At 37.7% G+C, this 15,651-nt stretch overlaps 5 protein-coding genes across 5 annotated transcripts; 3 read left to right on the top strand and 2 right to left on the bottom strand.

The window, feature by feature from the left end:
• Positions 1–34: 34 nt before the first annotated feature.
• Positions 35–2,181, top strand: LOC125577046 (L-type lectin-domain containing receptor kinase V.9-like). The gene has a single exon (XM_048737708.1). The coding sequence runs from the start codon at positions 87–89 to the stop codon at positions 2,067–2,069; it is 1,983 nt and encodes a 660-aa protein (XP_048593665.1). The 5' UTR covers positions 35–86; the 3' UTR covers positions 2,070–2,181.
• A 3,046-nt stretch (positions 2,182–5,227) lies between these two features.
• Positions 5,228–8,831, top strand: LOC106361180 (auxin-responsive protein IAA27-like). The gene is made up of 4 exons (XM_013800893.3): positions 5,228–7,835; positions 7,912–8,053; positions 8,170–8,240; positions 8,365–8,831. The coding sequence occupies exons 1-3, from the start codon at positions 7,649–7,651 to the stop codon at positions 8,204–8,206; spliced, it is 366 nt and encodes a 121-aa protein (XP_013656347.2). The 5' UTR covers positions 5,228–7,648; the 3' UTR covers positions 8,207–8,240; positions 8,365–8,831.
• On the bottom strand, positions 8,656–9,939 carry LOC106361179. Its single transcript, XM_013800892.3, has 2 exons — positions 9,106–9,939; positions 8,656–9,015 (listed from the first exon to the last, which is right to left on the bottom strand). The coding sequence occupies exons 1-2, from the start codon at positions 9,686–9,688 to the stop codon at positions 8,906–8,908; spliced, it is 693 nt and encodes a 230-aa protein (XP_013656346.1). The 5' UTR covers positions 9,689–9,939; the 3' UTR covers positions 8,656–8,905.
• Positions 9,940–10,012: 73 nt separating this feature from the next.
• Positions 10,013–12,079, bottom strand: LOC125577047 (polyprotein of EF-Ts, chloroplastic-like). The gene is made up of 3 exons (XM_048737709.1): positions 11,838–12,079; positions 10,369–11,683; positions 10,013–10,282 (listed from the first exon to the last, which is right to left on the bottom strand). The coding sequence occupies exons 2-3, from the start codon at positions 11,678–11,680 to the stop codon at positions 10,263–10,265; spliced, it is 1,332 nt and encodes a 443-aa protein (XP_048593666.1). The 5' UTR covers positions 11,681–11,683; positions 11,838–12,079; the 3' UTR covers positions 10,013–10,262.
• Positions 12,080–12,202: 123 nt separating this feature from the next.
• On the top strand, positions 12,203–14,237 carry LOC106358996 (L-type lectin-domain containing receptor kinase V.9-like). Its single transcript, XM_048737710.1, has one exon. The coding sequence runs from the start codon at positions 12,255–12,257 to the stop codon at positions 14,235–14,237; it is 1,983 nt and encodes a 660-aa protein (XP_048593667.1). The 5' UTR covers positions 12,203–12,254.
• Positions 14,238–15,651: the final 1,414 nt, after the last annotated feature.

Below are 15,651 nucleotides of genomic sequence, written 5' to 3' on the forward strand. Positions count from 1 at the left end.
CTATTCGACTCTCCAAGTCGTTTGCTGTTATGTGGTAAAGATCATTCATCACAACTTTTTTTTTTTCTTCTGCAGAAAATATCAAAATGTTTGTGCTACTATTTCTTATCTTGTTGAACACGGCAGTTTCTCAGAGTGAAAGAGGAGAGTTCGGCTTCAATGGTTACTTGTACGACAGCTCTGGAACTGCCAATCTCGACTCCAATGGCTTAATGGAGCTGACAAACTCGTCACAACTTACAACTGGTCAGGTTTTCTACAACTTCCCTGTTCCGTTCAAGGACTCACCTAACGGTACCGTTTCGTCCTTCTCCACTACTTTTGTTTTCGCTATAGTTTCGAAGAATTCAACACGCGGCGGCCATGGAATCGCTTTTGCCATTTCTCCTACCAAAGGCTTGCCATATAGCGATGCCACACAGTATCTAGGGCTCTTTAATGTTACAACCCAAGGAAGATCCTCAAATCATGTTGTAGCAGTTGAGTTTGATACAATCCAGAGCGCTGAGTTCGATGACATGGATGATAACCATGTTGGTATCGACATCAATAGTTTATTTTCAGAGAAAGCAGCTTCAGCTGGTTATTACAAAGAAGATGGTACTTTCAAAAACATCTCTCTTAAAAGTAGTAAACCGATACAAGCCTGGGTTGAATATGACTCATCAAGGAAACAACTCAATATCACTCTTCATCCTCTTCATGTCGCTAAGCCAAAGACTCCATTGCTTTCTTTAACCAAAGATCTATCACCATATCTCCTGGAGTCGATGTACGTTGGCTTCACTTCATCCACAGGCTCCCTTCTTTCATCTCATTATATTCTTGGTTGGACCTTCAAGCTCAATGGGAAAGCTTCAGACATAGACCCATCTCGTCTTCCTAAACTTCCCAGTGAAAATGACTCTAGTACTAGTAGTCTAAAAAGGATCTTGGCTATCAGTTTGAGTATGACCGGCCTTGCAGTCCTCATCTTCTTGACCATAAGTTTCATGCTTCTCATGAAAAGAAAGAAGTTAATGGAAGTTCTTGAAGACTGGGAGGTTCAGTTTGGTCCACATAGATTCGCTTACAAGGATCTCTACATTGCCACAAAGGGTTTCAAGAACAGCGAGCTTCTTGGTAAAGGAGGGTTTGGAAAAGTCTACAAAGGTACACTATTGTCATCTAACCTAGACATCGCCGTGAAGAAAGTTTCTCATGATTCAAGACAAGGAATGAGAGAGTTTATCGCCGAGATCGCCACCATTGGCCGTCTCAGACATCCTAACTTAGTTCGGCTTCTTGGCTACTGCAGACGCAAGGGGGAACTCTATTTGGTCTACGATTGTATGCCCAAAGGCAGCCTTGATAAGTTTCTCTACCACCAACCGGAACAGAATCTTGACTGGTCTCAAAGATTCAAGATCATCAAAGATGTAGCTTCTGGTCTCTTCTATCTACACCAACAATGGGTTCAAGTCATCATTCACAGGGACATTAAGCCAGCAAACATCCTTCTCGATGAATCTATGAACGCAAAGCTTGGTGATTTTGGTCTCGCCAAGCTTTGTGAACACGGTATCGATCCGCAAACCTCTAACGTGGCTGGCACGTTTGGGTATATCTCACCGGAGCTCTCGAGAACAGGGAAGGCTAGCACAAGCTCTGATGTATTCGCCTTTGGGGTATTCATGTTGGAGATTACTTGCGGGAGAAGACCCGTCTTGCCACGAGCGTCTTCGGCGAGCGAGATGGTTCTTACTGATTGGGTGCTAGATTGTTGGGAAGATGACATATTGCAAGTGGTTGATGAGAGGGTGAAGCGTGATGATAAGTACCTTGAGGAGCAAGTAACAATGGTTCTCAAGCTGGGCTTGCTCTGTTCGCATCCTGTTGCAGCCATGAGACCGAGCATGTCCAGCGTCATCCAGTTCTTGGACGGTGTGGCTCAGCTACCTCATAACTTGCTTGATGTTGTGAAAGCTCGAGAAAACGTTGGAGCCGCTGAAGCAACCCAGTCTCTTGCGCAGCCTAGTTCCATCGCTACGGTTACATTTACGGAGTCATTTGTATCACACGGACGCTGAAAGATCAAACACACAGGACCATCTTCTTTCTTCTCGTCTAATAAAGTAAATCTCGATATGTCAAAAGAAACTGCTGCATCTAAAGTTCTAAATAATGTGTGTTGCAAGACTAGTATGTGATAGCTATTTCATCTTGGTTTCATTTGGTGAAGTTTAAAACGAGATTACGAAGTAGGACATGTAAATGAAAAATGAGGAATTGTTATTTCGAAGGATATGAGATGGCAACAGTTTATACGACCAGACGCAGAAGCAAATGTATATGATGATGGTTTTACATGTAAAGGCCTTCTTTCTTCTTAAACATAACCTTCTCCTTTGCTTTCTTGAAATCCGGATGCGTTACCTGAACACACCACAATCAAACAATATGTCTAGTTATAATCTAACATAGGATTCTAAAACTCATTCTAATGATGATACATGCAAAGCCGAGCTTGATTTATTTTGGCCTTTGTTTGGCCCATTGTTTTAAGAAAACTGTGAAAATATTAAAAATTTAGTTTTGTAGATTGAAACCAGCTCTGTGTGTGATCGATCTCAATTACATCATTACCAGTTTGGCCCCAAAGAAATATCTATTTGTTGCCGGCCTTAAAGTACATACTTCATCAGCTACTACTATTCAGGACCAGCTATATAAAAGATATCGCTTGACATATATCAATTTTTGATATATAATATTGATCTGGTTTGGATAGATCGATTGAATTACTTTTTAAACAAGATCAATATTTGGTCAACTGATTTTGGATTTGATCTAGCCAACATACAGCTGTCTATAGAACTATTCTCTGTAGATATATATATTTTTAAAGATATCGCGTATAATGTGGGAGATTATAATATATCAAAATCATATAATACACTGGCTATAAATTAAAGGGAAATTAGGCTGTATGACAAGGAAAAAACACATAATTCACTGCATAACCATTTTCCCTAACGTTTCTATATACGGCGTTAACTTTATAAATTAATACTATATTGCCCCTTCCTGAAACCGGCAAAACCTGAAACAAAAAAAAATTAATATTCTTAATTATTATATCCAAAAAGTAAATCGTGGCCTTACTAACTTCACATATTTCCTTTTTACTTCTTTGGTATCTTCGTAGTCTTGAATTATCTCTGGTACGGTTTTGCTTCACATCGTCATCTCCACTAGATTTGTTTTGAATTGTTCACTTCTTCTTCATTCTTTGTAAACGCGTCATCTTCTTTTCGTCGGAGATCGTCGACCACACGATGGCGTTAAAGTTTCAGCGGCGAGTAGTACCAAACCGTTCCTATTCTACTTCACACCGTAGATTCTTGTCAGATCTCTGGAACTACCGTAAGTTCTCGGGTGTTTATATGTTGTTATTCATATACTGTTATTTTCTTTTCTATTTGGACTATTTCAGAATTAGGGTACTATAATTGGTAAATCTACAACCTCTTTACCATTGCATCTCAGATCTGATTTTCCGCTTCGAAGTTCGCCAATTGATTTAGGATTTGGGTTTCTCCGGTTGTTCTAATGCCTATTTTATCACCGTCTGGAAATGACATGATCTCTGTTAGGTATATTCTATCTGATTTGGAATAGAATAAAATATAGACGTTATATTCCATTTGACTTGGAATGAAATAAATTCGAACGTTTAATATCACTTTCTTTAGTTTATGAATTCATACTTGTTTTAATATTTACGTATTTTTATACTTGTATTAAGGTTTATATTTCCGTGTAGGGTTTAGTGATGATTGGAGAGGGGTTAGTTTCTAGAATACTGAATTCGTCACTGCAAGATTAGGGTTGACATTGGATTAAGTGTCATATTTCCGTGTAGGGATTCGCGATTAGTTGATAGGGTTTTCGTATATATTCCCATGTGTGGTTTAAAATCGTGAGCTATGCATATCGCTATGTCTTACATGGTTTTCATTCCACATTATTGTTATACTTTACAATTTATTTTACATTTACTTTGTTATATGGATCCTAACATTTTTATCTTTTCCTTTTGTTTCTCAGGTTACAAATGAAAGATTTAGGCTGTCAAATAGATTGTTTGAAACTGGATTTGGGCCATCTGGTGAATATATTCTCATTTATATATAATTATGCAATGTGTATATAAGCGGAATAGATCATGTGTACATAAAATGGAAAGACCATTCATGTTAAATGAATTATATAATCTTTACTATTTGTTGTATTCTATTTTATTTGCAGAACATAGAATATTATAAATATGATTGTACAGTGCATAAGCATAAATTATGTTTTGTAGTTGTATCGTTGCTATCAAAACTAAGAATTTAAAACTCAATTTTATCATTTTGTTAACCAGATCCACATAAGTGTAAACTTCACACAAATTTCGTTAACCACAGCTACATTTGGTCCATAATCTTATAGTACTTCAGCCATATGGAATAGAACATTCAGTGCATATATATATAGTCAATAGTATATACTATTTCAAATTTTAATTTTATTCAAAATATTATAACTATATATTATAGTTTACATTTGGGTTTTGGGTTTAGTGATTGGAATTTAGGGTTCACTATTTAGGAGTTGGGGTAATGTTTAATATTTAGGAGTTATGAATGAAGTCATAATCCTATACTATTTCAGCCATGTAGAATAAAGTATTTGATGCATATGTATGTGGTCAATAGTATATACTATTTTATATTTTAATTTTATTCAAAATATTATAACTACGTATTATAGTTTATATTTGGGTTTGGGTTTAGTGATTGGAATTTAGGGTTTAGTATTTAGGAGTATGGTAATGTTTAATATTTAGGAGTTGTGTATGAAGTTATAATCCTATACTACTTCGACCATGTGGAATAGAGCATTTGATGCATATGTATGTGGTTGTTCTCTCAAATTACATGGTTGTTTCTTCAAATTAGGTAATCCTTGTTTTTTTCACATTCTTGCTTTTGAATTCCTTCGGATGGACTTACAGTGGTAATTTGATTGAATACAACACTCATCTTAAAAATGGAATGACTGAGGTTGGTGAATGTAATACAAAATATATTGGAAAGAGATATATTTTAAATCGGTTTGGTTCAGTCGGTTCGGTTCGATCGGTTCGGTTCGGATTTTTTGCCCACCCCTACATGAACGGACGGTTTAGTTTATAAGTTAAATATTGGTTTCATTTTGTCTATAGTGAGTAAAACGCGATCAGAAAAATTGTGTTTCCGGTCGACGGTGAGGTTCCTCTAGCTACCGTCGATCTGGATTGTATTTTTTTATTATCTAGTTTGCATACGTTTGTTTTGGGTTCTGATTATCTTTGATCGGCGTCCTAGATACTGACTTTTTCGGTTTCGGAGGCACCTAACCTACGGTGGTGATCGTCCGATTTATCTCTGGGAAGAGAAGGTTTTTAGTTTCTGCTTCTGCTTTGCCGGCTTATGATTCCGGGAGGCGGTGGCTTCTTCAGCACCGCTATCGCTGGCTTTGGGTTTATCCTGATCTTTGCCAATCTATGAATATGTGTTTCATCCGCTACTTGGCTTCTCGATCTGAGATCTGTGCTGCATGCTGGTATGTCGGTGATGGAGGATTGATTGTAGGCGTTTAATCTATGGTAACTTCGTAGATCGGGGTGGGTATGATTGCTCGTTGTTGAGCTTTAGGTTGAAGTTTCATTGGTTGGGTATGGGTTTAAAGTCATCAGTGGTGTTTCCGGTAGTTCTGGATGAGATCTCGGGATAGTTTTGATGACGTTCTCCTTTGGAAAGAGTCCAGGCAGAAAGACGGGTGAGGTGGTCTCAAACTCCGGTTTGTTCCGGTGAAACTAATGGTTGTTTTGTCTTCTACGGTGATGTCTTGGTGTTTGGGTCATGATGTAGTGACCGGGTGACACATATCTCTGTGAGGCGGAGGTCTCAACATGTGGGTGTCCATGCGTTATTGCAGGATGCGTGGCGATATGTGAAACGGTTCGGTTTAGTAGTTTGGACTCAAAACCCATTTGTTTTTCTTTAGTTTTGCCCTTTTTAATTTTAGGTTTTCTGGCTAATGTATGTGGACTCTCCTTTTGGACTTAGTTCCTTTGATAAAAACTAGTAAATGGAAAAAAAAAGTTTATAAGTTATATATATATTTTTTGATAAAATTTAGTTTTAACTTTAGTTTTAAATAATATTAAAGGACCAATTATTGTTTGTAAAGCGAAAAACATTGAAAAGGAAAATATAACCATTTTAAAAAGGAATGAAGCCGACATACTGTATTATTGGCACGACTTATCAAACATAAATATCACTATTAAAATATAAGCAGTCGTAGTCGTTCGTGAATTTGTTTTCGGATGTGTGCATCAATACTATTAAAACAGGAACTTGTCCTATTGATAATAGTTGAGTCCAACTATTTATTCTATTTATTTAAAGAACTACTTATTATTATTTTATATAACTGTATCTAATTAATTATTTTATAATTGTATTAGATTCTATCCTGCCATTTGAAAGGGCGGGTATATTTTTTGTTTTAATTTTTTTTAGAAATTTAATTTTTATGTTTTTTTAATCATATATGTGTATACCATTTTTAAAAAAAATTATTAGTAAGAAATTTTGATAATTATATTGAATTTGTAATATTTCATCGTTGGCGTTTTACAATGATCATAAAACACTATAAATTGTTTAAAATACGGTTGCGGATGGTTGTAGATAAATAAATGTAAAAATATTTTTAAAATTTTAAAATTTAAATTTTATAAATAAAAATATCATAAAATATCTTAGAATATTATGAATTTTATGATTTTTTTTATTTATAGTCACTAACAGTATTATAATTTATATTACAAAAAAATAAAACCAAGAATATCCACTATAATTTGAAGTATTAATATTTCTGTTGCTGAAGATATGTAATTTAAATAGTGTAATCCAGTTTCTTAAGGTTATTAGATATATCATAGTTTTCATGTTTCCTAACGATATAAAAAATACAAAGCCTATATTAAAGTTCATAACCCAATTTGGTTTAAACAATTTAGGGGTTAGCTGTATAAATATTAGGAAGATATGCTTTTTTGAAAATAATAATAATATGATGATATAGCATTACATACTATAGAGGGTTGTAGACTTGTAAGAAATGTATGTTACGGAACTAATGGCACTCGACAGTTTTACTTATTAGCTATTGTTAGTGGGTTCCTACTATTAAGGAATTAAAGTAGTGGTTACAAAATATATATTTAGATACAGTTAAAAATTATTATGGTTTATTTTTGTAAGTATATATTATAGGCTTACTTTTTTGGACTAAACCTATATCAATAGGTCATGTTCCTAATATTCGTAACTCAAGTATATATAGAGTATACACATATAATACATTATATATAATTATATTATTTTATAATATATATAGTATATATTCAGTGTAAATATATGTGTATTTGGTGATATTTTCATGCTCATATACGGAGATAATATTTACAAATATATAACTTATAAAAATTGATTAATGTTAATTTTGTCAACTTTAGTTGATTAATATTTTATTTTATGTTTATAAGTTTTAAATGTAATTTGTATATATGAAAAGCAAATATATGTATAACTCAGCGACTGAAGAAGAAGATAAGTCTGGACCAGAGACTTGCTTGTATGTCAAGGTGAGCATGGAAGGTGCTCCTTACTTGAGGAAAATCGATCTCAAGACTTATAAGAGCTACGTTGAACTCTCTTCTGCTCTTGAGAAGATGTTCAGTTGCTTCACTCTTGGTAAAGTTTCTAGTCTCTTTTATTGAGATAATTCATATGACTGAGTTATTGTTACTGTTTTATGATATTTTTGTAGGTCAGTTTGGGTCTCATGGAGGGTGTGGCAGAGATGGGTTAAACGAGAGTCGCGTGACCGATCTCTTGCGTGGTTCTGAGTATGTTGTTGCCTATGAAGATAAAGACAGTGACTGGATGCTGGTCGGTGATGTCCCTTGGGAGTAAGTCAACAACTTCATTGTTATATACTTACATCTAGTGTTATATTGTTAGTCTTGGTCATTGTATGTCTTAAGTACATAGATCAGTGAAGCTCTTGCTCTCTTTTTCTATGCAGGATGTTTATATGTTCGGATGTTCCTGCCAGAGGTTGAGAATCATGAAGAGCTCTGAGGCCATTTGGCTTAGGTTAGTCTTTCTTCAATTCTTCTCTAAATCCTTGTTCTACGCAGATCAGTAAGTTCCACACTAAGAACTCACCACTGCGCCAAATGAAGAAACTGTTCCTTAAAGAAACCTTGTTTCTTTGCAGCTCCGAGGGTAATGGAGAAATGCAGAAGCAGGAACTAGTAAGAATTATTCATATAATGTAATAGCCATTTTGTTTTGAAGTATTCTTGTGTGTTTGATCTTTTCTTAAAACAGCGCCTCTACTAAGTCCTAATAAGGCCTCTTCCTCTTTCTTCTGTCTCTATTCAACAAAATAGGTTTGTGTTTGTGCATGTGTGTTTTTGCTAAGGAAAGACTTCATTACTCATATGTATATAATAAGTTGGTATTGTGTAACCAAATGATTGTATCTCAATGAAACAACAGTGCAACATCATCAGTAACTCCTCACTAGAGAAATGATTCTTTTAGTTCACAGAGTTTATGTTTAGTTCAAACCACTTAACAGGCGTTATCACAGTTTCATGTTAAATGTATATTTATCTAATAGTACAAAACATAAACCTCAGTTTCCTTCTCTTTACAACTTCTATGTACAAATCGAAACTTGGCAGAGAAAAGGCTTACAGGGATTGAAGAGCAACTCCAATTTGCTTCCTTGCCTCTCAAGTCTTCTGGAAAATTCAGCTTCTCTTGCTAAAGTTGCTCATTATCCACCCAAAATCTAGTAGATTTTGCCCATATTGTATCTTCACGAGGTAGCTTCTGTAGGGTATTAGTATGCTTTTGAGACCTGAGACCATTCAAGATATATCATCATAACAACAAGAACAAATTAAAACAGCATCTACATCCAATGTAAACAAAACTCATGTAGTTTTACCTGTTATGCACATTGTCTTGTAAAAGAAAGCAACGTGCGCATCTCCCCTTGTAACAACGTGCTTGTTTGATTCCAAACACTCAAGAAACGCCATGTCGGCTTTTAACATCTCTGCCTGATCATGAGTATCATAACCAATATCATGGCAATAACAGCAATGGTCTAACCAGTCAATAGGCCTCTGATCCCATACCAGTGAACCTCCATCTTTCCCACTAGACCAGTTAGGTCCACAATAATGCCCGTACCTCGGGAAAAGCTGCGAGAGAAACGCCCTCAGTCCTGTGTGCCAAGGAACCTTGGACACATAGGGTCTAAACCGATAAACAGTATTCACACTATTTAACCTTGAGGACTTGCGAGACACGGCAAGTCTTTTTAACCCTCTGTTTATAGTAGTGGGTTTCTGCTTTCGATCACCAGATGTAATAACAGAACCGAGGGACCATGTCCCTATCTTTATACCAAACAAGCCTTTCCCTTGATCTAGAGAAGCCGTGGACGTCACGGTTTCTACCATGGCTACATCTTTCTTCGAGCTGTTGCTGTTAAACCAGGACACACTCGGCAACACAAACTTCATCTGTAAAAAGCTTAGTGCAGAGTGCACACAGTGACTTCAGCAACCAAGTATCAACTCTCCACAAGATCTGTCATCACTAGGAACATCATGTTCTAGTTAAAAAAAAAAATAACAAGATTTTTGTTCTGCAACTCCTTAGCAACCGACCTTTCTAGTGTTGATAAAAAAAAGAAACTTCCTCACAGGAAACCTTATCTCAGCCGATGTTGAAGTATGAAGTATGCAGCTCACAAGTTTTGCTCATTCTCCTTCACACATCACATTTTGTATCTTTCCTTAGGTTTTATTGGGCCGGCAATATTAATGGAGAGAGCTTTGAGCCCATTATGGGAACAATCTTATATTTCATGAACAAAACAATTACAGCTCTAATTAAAGGTGGTGAATACTGAAGATTGTCTACAAAAAAAAAAAAATGAAACTCATTTGAAAACTGATTTTTTTTCTCACTCAGTTGTCTTCTCCAAGAGTAAACTTGACAAACCTCCTGACTTTGATGTTTTCACCAAGAGTAGCCACAGTTTACTTCACAAGATCCTTTACCAAGACACTGCCATCTTTAGTGTAAGGCTCCTCAAGCAACTTCCTCTTCATCTGGTTACCAGTAGAAGAAAAGGGTCAGTGATATTACACATTAAAACAATGAACTGATTCAATATAGTAAAATCAATTCAACCTACTTTTGGTTTCTGGAACTGAAGGAGCATCTGAGGTTTCCTCAATCTTTTCCACCTCTTCAACTTCAGCTGCTGCACCAAGTGTTGACTCCTGCGAAGCATCTTGAGCTTTGGTCTCTATCACTTCTTCTACCTTGGGAGTTTCTGATGAGACAACCTCTTCACTTGTTTCTTCAGATACTACAGCTTCTTCTGATTCACTCACAGTCACAGTCACAGGCTCTACTGGTTTCTCCTCTGCTTCTTCCTCCCTCTTGTCAAGAAACGCAGCAATCTCCTCGTTCTTTCGGAAAGCAAGCACAAACGGATTCGTTGCTGTATGCACAACTCCTTGACTAAGCGTTTCGTCAAACTTGCCATCATCTTCCTCTTTCATAGTCAAAGTAACACGTCCTCTAGCTATCCGCAACACACGAACCTTAACCTCTTGTCCAGCTTGCAACGAAGAGCCACCACCCATCATCATGCTCCCAATCCCATCATCTGCTTCCTCATTCGTAGGTAGAAACCCTTCTTCACCTTCTCCTATAGTTATAAACGCTCCTGACCTAGTCAGATTCTTCACCGTCCCATCCAACATCTGCCCTTTCACATACTTTGAGCTGAACCCATCTTCCTTTGAAGCATTCCTCTTCCCACCACCCCTCGGCTTACTATCACTACCACCGGGCTGGCGTTTGGGAGGATCATCATTCTCACGCATAGTAAGAGCAATACGTTTTGCCTCAATGTCAGCTTCCACCAGCCTCACTTTCACCTCTTGCCCAATAGTGACAACACTCGCGACATCTTTAACAAAGGTGTCACTCAGTTGAGAGACATGGACTAATCCATCAGTGAAAGCCCCAAAGTCAACGAAAGCACCAAATGGCTGGATGGCTCTTACTTTACCAGTGAAGGTAGCTCCAGCAACAAGCTCCTCGTTCTTAACGGAAGGCATCTCACTCTTCCTTCCTGGTCTTGATGTTCCCCTTGACTGAGATATTGTAGTAGTAGGAGCTGCATCTGCCTTTTCGTTTGCATCAGCTTCCGCAACAGGGGGAGAAGAGTCTTGTTCATCTACTGTTGCCACGACATCAGTCCCTGTGGCTCTACTACGATGAGGATGCAACACAAACTGCTTTCCATGAGTAGGAAACAACTTAAGCGAAGTAGAAAGAGGCAAGACGAGTCTTTGAGCGGATGATGGTGTCTGCTTTTGTCCAGCATTACGCCAGAAGCAACATTTGAAGGAGTAATCATTCTTCTTTACAGTAAAAGCAGCTCCGGGAATGAGCCCGGCTTTGCTGATAGAAGAAGGACTAACCGTAGCCATCACCTACAACAACAACACATAAAGCATTTACACACAGAGACTGATATGAAGAAAAAGGCCACTCTTTTCTGATTAAACAACATGCAAAGAGTCAGTACAATGACTGCAAGATTACATTGAGAGAGACCCATTTGAGCACAACTAAGAAAGGAGCTACCTTTAAGTTCGCCTTTGCTCTGAGAAAGCTGTCCCAGAGATACTAAACCGAGAACAATCCTTGACAAATAAGCCAAACGAGAAGCGAGAAAAGAGGTGAGAGGCAAAATCCTTATATCATTTTCTCTGCTCTCTGCTCTTTTGGTTCCGTGGATAAAACTCATAAAAGAGATAAGAAGTCTTCAGAGTTGATTCTATCTCCTCTCTTCGGCATCAGTCAGCTCCAATTCCAGCTGAGTCGATTATATCTAATATGGGCTTATGGGCTTGATACTAAGGCCCATAAATTCTCAAAACGCGTACCAGTAACTGTTGTGTGGCCCACACGATGACTATTCGACTCTCCAAGTCGTTTGCTGTTATGTGGTAAAGATCATTCATCACAACTTTTTTTTTTTCTTCTGCAGAAAATATCAAAATGTTTGTGCTACTATTTCTTATCTTGTTGAACACGGCAGTTTCTCAGAGTGAAAGAGGAGAGTTCGGCTTCAATGGTTACTTGTACGACAGCTCTGGAACTGCCAATCTCGACTCCAATGGCTTAATGGAGCTGACAAACTCGTCACAACTTACAACTGGTCAGGTTTTCTACAACTTCCCTGTTCCGTTCAAGGACTCACCTAACGGTACCGTTTCGTCCTTCTCCACTACTTTTGTTTTCGCTATAGTTTCGAAGAATTCAACACGCGGCGGCCATGGAATCGCTTTTGCCATTTCTCCTACCAAAGGCTTGCCATATAGCGATGCCACACAGTATCTAGGGCTCTTTAATGTTACAACCCAAGGAAGATCCTCAAATCATGTTGTAGCAGTTGAGTTTGATACAATCCAGAGCGCTGAGTTCGATGACATGGATGATAACCATGTTGGTATCGACATCAATAGTTTATTTTCAGAGAAAGCAGCTTCAGCTGGTTATTACAAAGAAGATGGTACTTTCAAAAACATCTCTCTTAAAAGTAGTAAACCGATACAAGCCTGGGTTGAATATGACTCATCAAGGAAACAACTCAATATCACTCTTCATCCTCTTCATGTCGCTAAGCCAAAGACTCCATTGCTTTCTTTAACCAAAGATCTATCACCATATCTCCTGGAGTCGATGTACGTTGGCTTCACTTCATCCACAGGCTCCCTTCTTTCATCTCATTATATTCTTGGTTGGACCTTCAAGCTCAATGGGAAAGCTTCAGACATAGACCCATCTCGTCTTCCTAAACTTCCCAGTGAAAATGACTCTAGTACTAGTAGTCTAAAAAGGATCTTGGCTATCAGTTTGAGTATGACCGGCCTTGCAGTCCTCATCTTCTTGACCATAAGTTTCATGCTTCTCATGAAAAGAAAGAAGTTAATGGAAGTTCTTGAAGACTGGGAGGTTCAGTTTGGTCCACATAGATTCGCTTACAAGGATCTCTACATTGCCACAAAGGGTTTCAAGAACAGCGAGCTTCTTGGTAAAGGAGGGTTTGGAAAAGTCTACAAAGGTACACTATTGTCATCTAACCTAGACATCGCCGTGAAGAAAGTTTCTCATGATTCAAGACAAGGAATGAGAGAGTTTATCGCCGAGATCGCCACCATTGGCCGTCTCAGACATCCTAACTTAGTTCGGCTTCTTGGCTACTGCAGACGCAAGGGGGAACTCTATTTGGTCTACGATTGTATGCCCAAAGGCAGCCTTGATAAGTTTCTCTACCACCAACCGGAACAGAATCTTGACTGGTCTCAAAGATTCAAGATCATCAAAGATGTAGCTTCTGGTCTCTTCTATCTACACCAACAATGGGTTCAAGTCATCATTCACAGGGACATTAAGCCAGCAAACATCCTTCTCGATGAATCTATGAACGCAAAGCTTGGTGATTTTGGTCTCGCCAAGCTTTGTGAACACGGTATCGATCCGCAAACCTCTAACGTGGCTGGCACGTTTGGGTATATCTCACCGGAGCTCTCGAGAACAGGGAAGGCTAGCACAAGCTCTGATGTATTCGCCTTTGGGGTATTCATGTTGGAGATTACTTGCGGGAGAAGACCCGTCTTGCCACGAGCGTCTTCGGCGAGCGAGATGGTTCTTACTGATTGGGTGCTAGATTGTTGGGAAGATGACATATTGCAAGTGGTTGATGAGAGGGTGAAGCGTGATGATAAGTACCTTGAGGAGCAAGTAACAATGGTTCTCAAGCTGGGCTTGCTCTGTTCGCATCCTGTTGCAGCCATGAGACCGAGCATGTCCAGCGTCATCCAGTTCTTGGACGGTGTGGCTCAGCTACCTCATAACTTGCTTGATGTTGTGAAAGCTCGAGAAAACGTTGGAGCCGCTGAAGCAACCCAGTCTCTTGCGCAGCCTAGTTCCATCGCTACGGTTACATTTACGGAGTCATTTGCATCACACGGACGCTAAAAGATCAAACACACAGGACCATCTTCTTTCTTCTCCTCTAATAAAGTAAATCTCGATATGTCAAAAGAAACTGCTGCATCTAAAGTTCTAAATAATTTGTGTTGCAAGACTAGTATGTGATAGCTATTTCATCTTGGTTTCATTTGGTGAAGTTTAAAACGAGATTACGAAGTAGGACATGTAAATGAAAAATGAGGAATTGTTATTTCGAAGGATATGAGATGGCAACAGTTTATACGACCAGACGCAGAAGCAAATGTATATGATGATGGTTTTACATGTAAAGGCCTTCTTTCTTCTTAAACATAACCTTCTCCTTTGCTTTCTTGAAATCCGGATGCGTTACCTGAACACACCACAATCAAACAATGTCTAGTTATAATCTAACATAGGATTCTAAAACTCATTCTAATGATGATACATGCAAAGCCGAGCTTGATTTATTTTGGCCTTTGTTTGGCCCATTGTTTTAAGAAAACTGTGAAAATATTAAAAATTTAGTTTTGTAGATTGAAACCAGCTCTGTGTGTGATCGATCTCAATTACATCATTACCAGTTTGGCCCCAAAGAAATATCTATTTGTTGCCGGCCTTAAAGTACATACTTCATCAGCTACTACTATTCAGGACCAGCTATATAAAAGATATCGCTTGACATATATCAATTTTTGATATATAATATTGATCTGGTTTGGATAGATCGATTGAATTACTTTTTAAACAAGATCAATATTTGGTCAACTGATTTTGGATTTGATCTAGCCAACATACAGCTGTCTATAGAACTATTCTCTGTAGATATATATATTTTTAAAGATATCGCGTATAATGTGGGAGATTATAATATATCAAAATCATATAATACACTGGCTATAAATTAAAGGAAAATTAGGTTGTATGACAAGGAAAAAAATACATAATTCACTACATAACCATTTTCCCTAACGTTTTTATATACGGCGTTAACTTTATAAATTAATACTATACTGCCCCTTCCTGAAACCGGCAAAACCTGAAACAAAAAAAAATTAATATTCTTAATTATTATATCCAAAAAGTAAATCGTGGCCTTACTAACTTCACATATTTCCTCTTTACTTCTTTGGTATCTTCGTAGTCTTGAATTATCTCTGTTACGGTTTTGCTTCACATCGTCATCTCCACTAGATTTGTTTTGAATTATTCACTTCTTCTTCATTCTTTGTAAACGCGTCATCTTCTCTTCGTCGGAGATCGTCGACCACACGACGGCGTTAAAGTTTCAGCGGCGAGTAGTACCAAACCGTTCCTATTCTACTTCACACCGTAGATTCTTGTCAGATCTCTGGAACTACCGTAAGTTCTCAGGTGTTTATATGTTGTTATTCATATACTGTTATTTTCTTTTCTATTTGGGCTATTTCAGAATTAGGGT

The sequence above is a fragment of the Brassica napus genome, chromosome A8, assembly GCF_020379485.1.
Source record: "Brassica napus cultivar Da-Ae chromosome A8, Da-Ae, whole genome shotgun sequence".
Lineage (NCBI taxonomy): Eukaryota > Viridiplantae > Streptophyta > Magnoliopsida > Brassicales > Brassicaceae > Brassica > Brassica napus.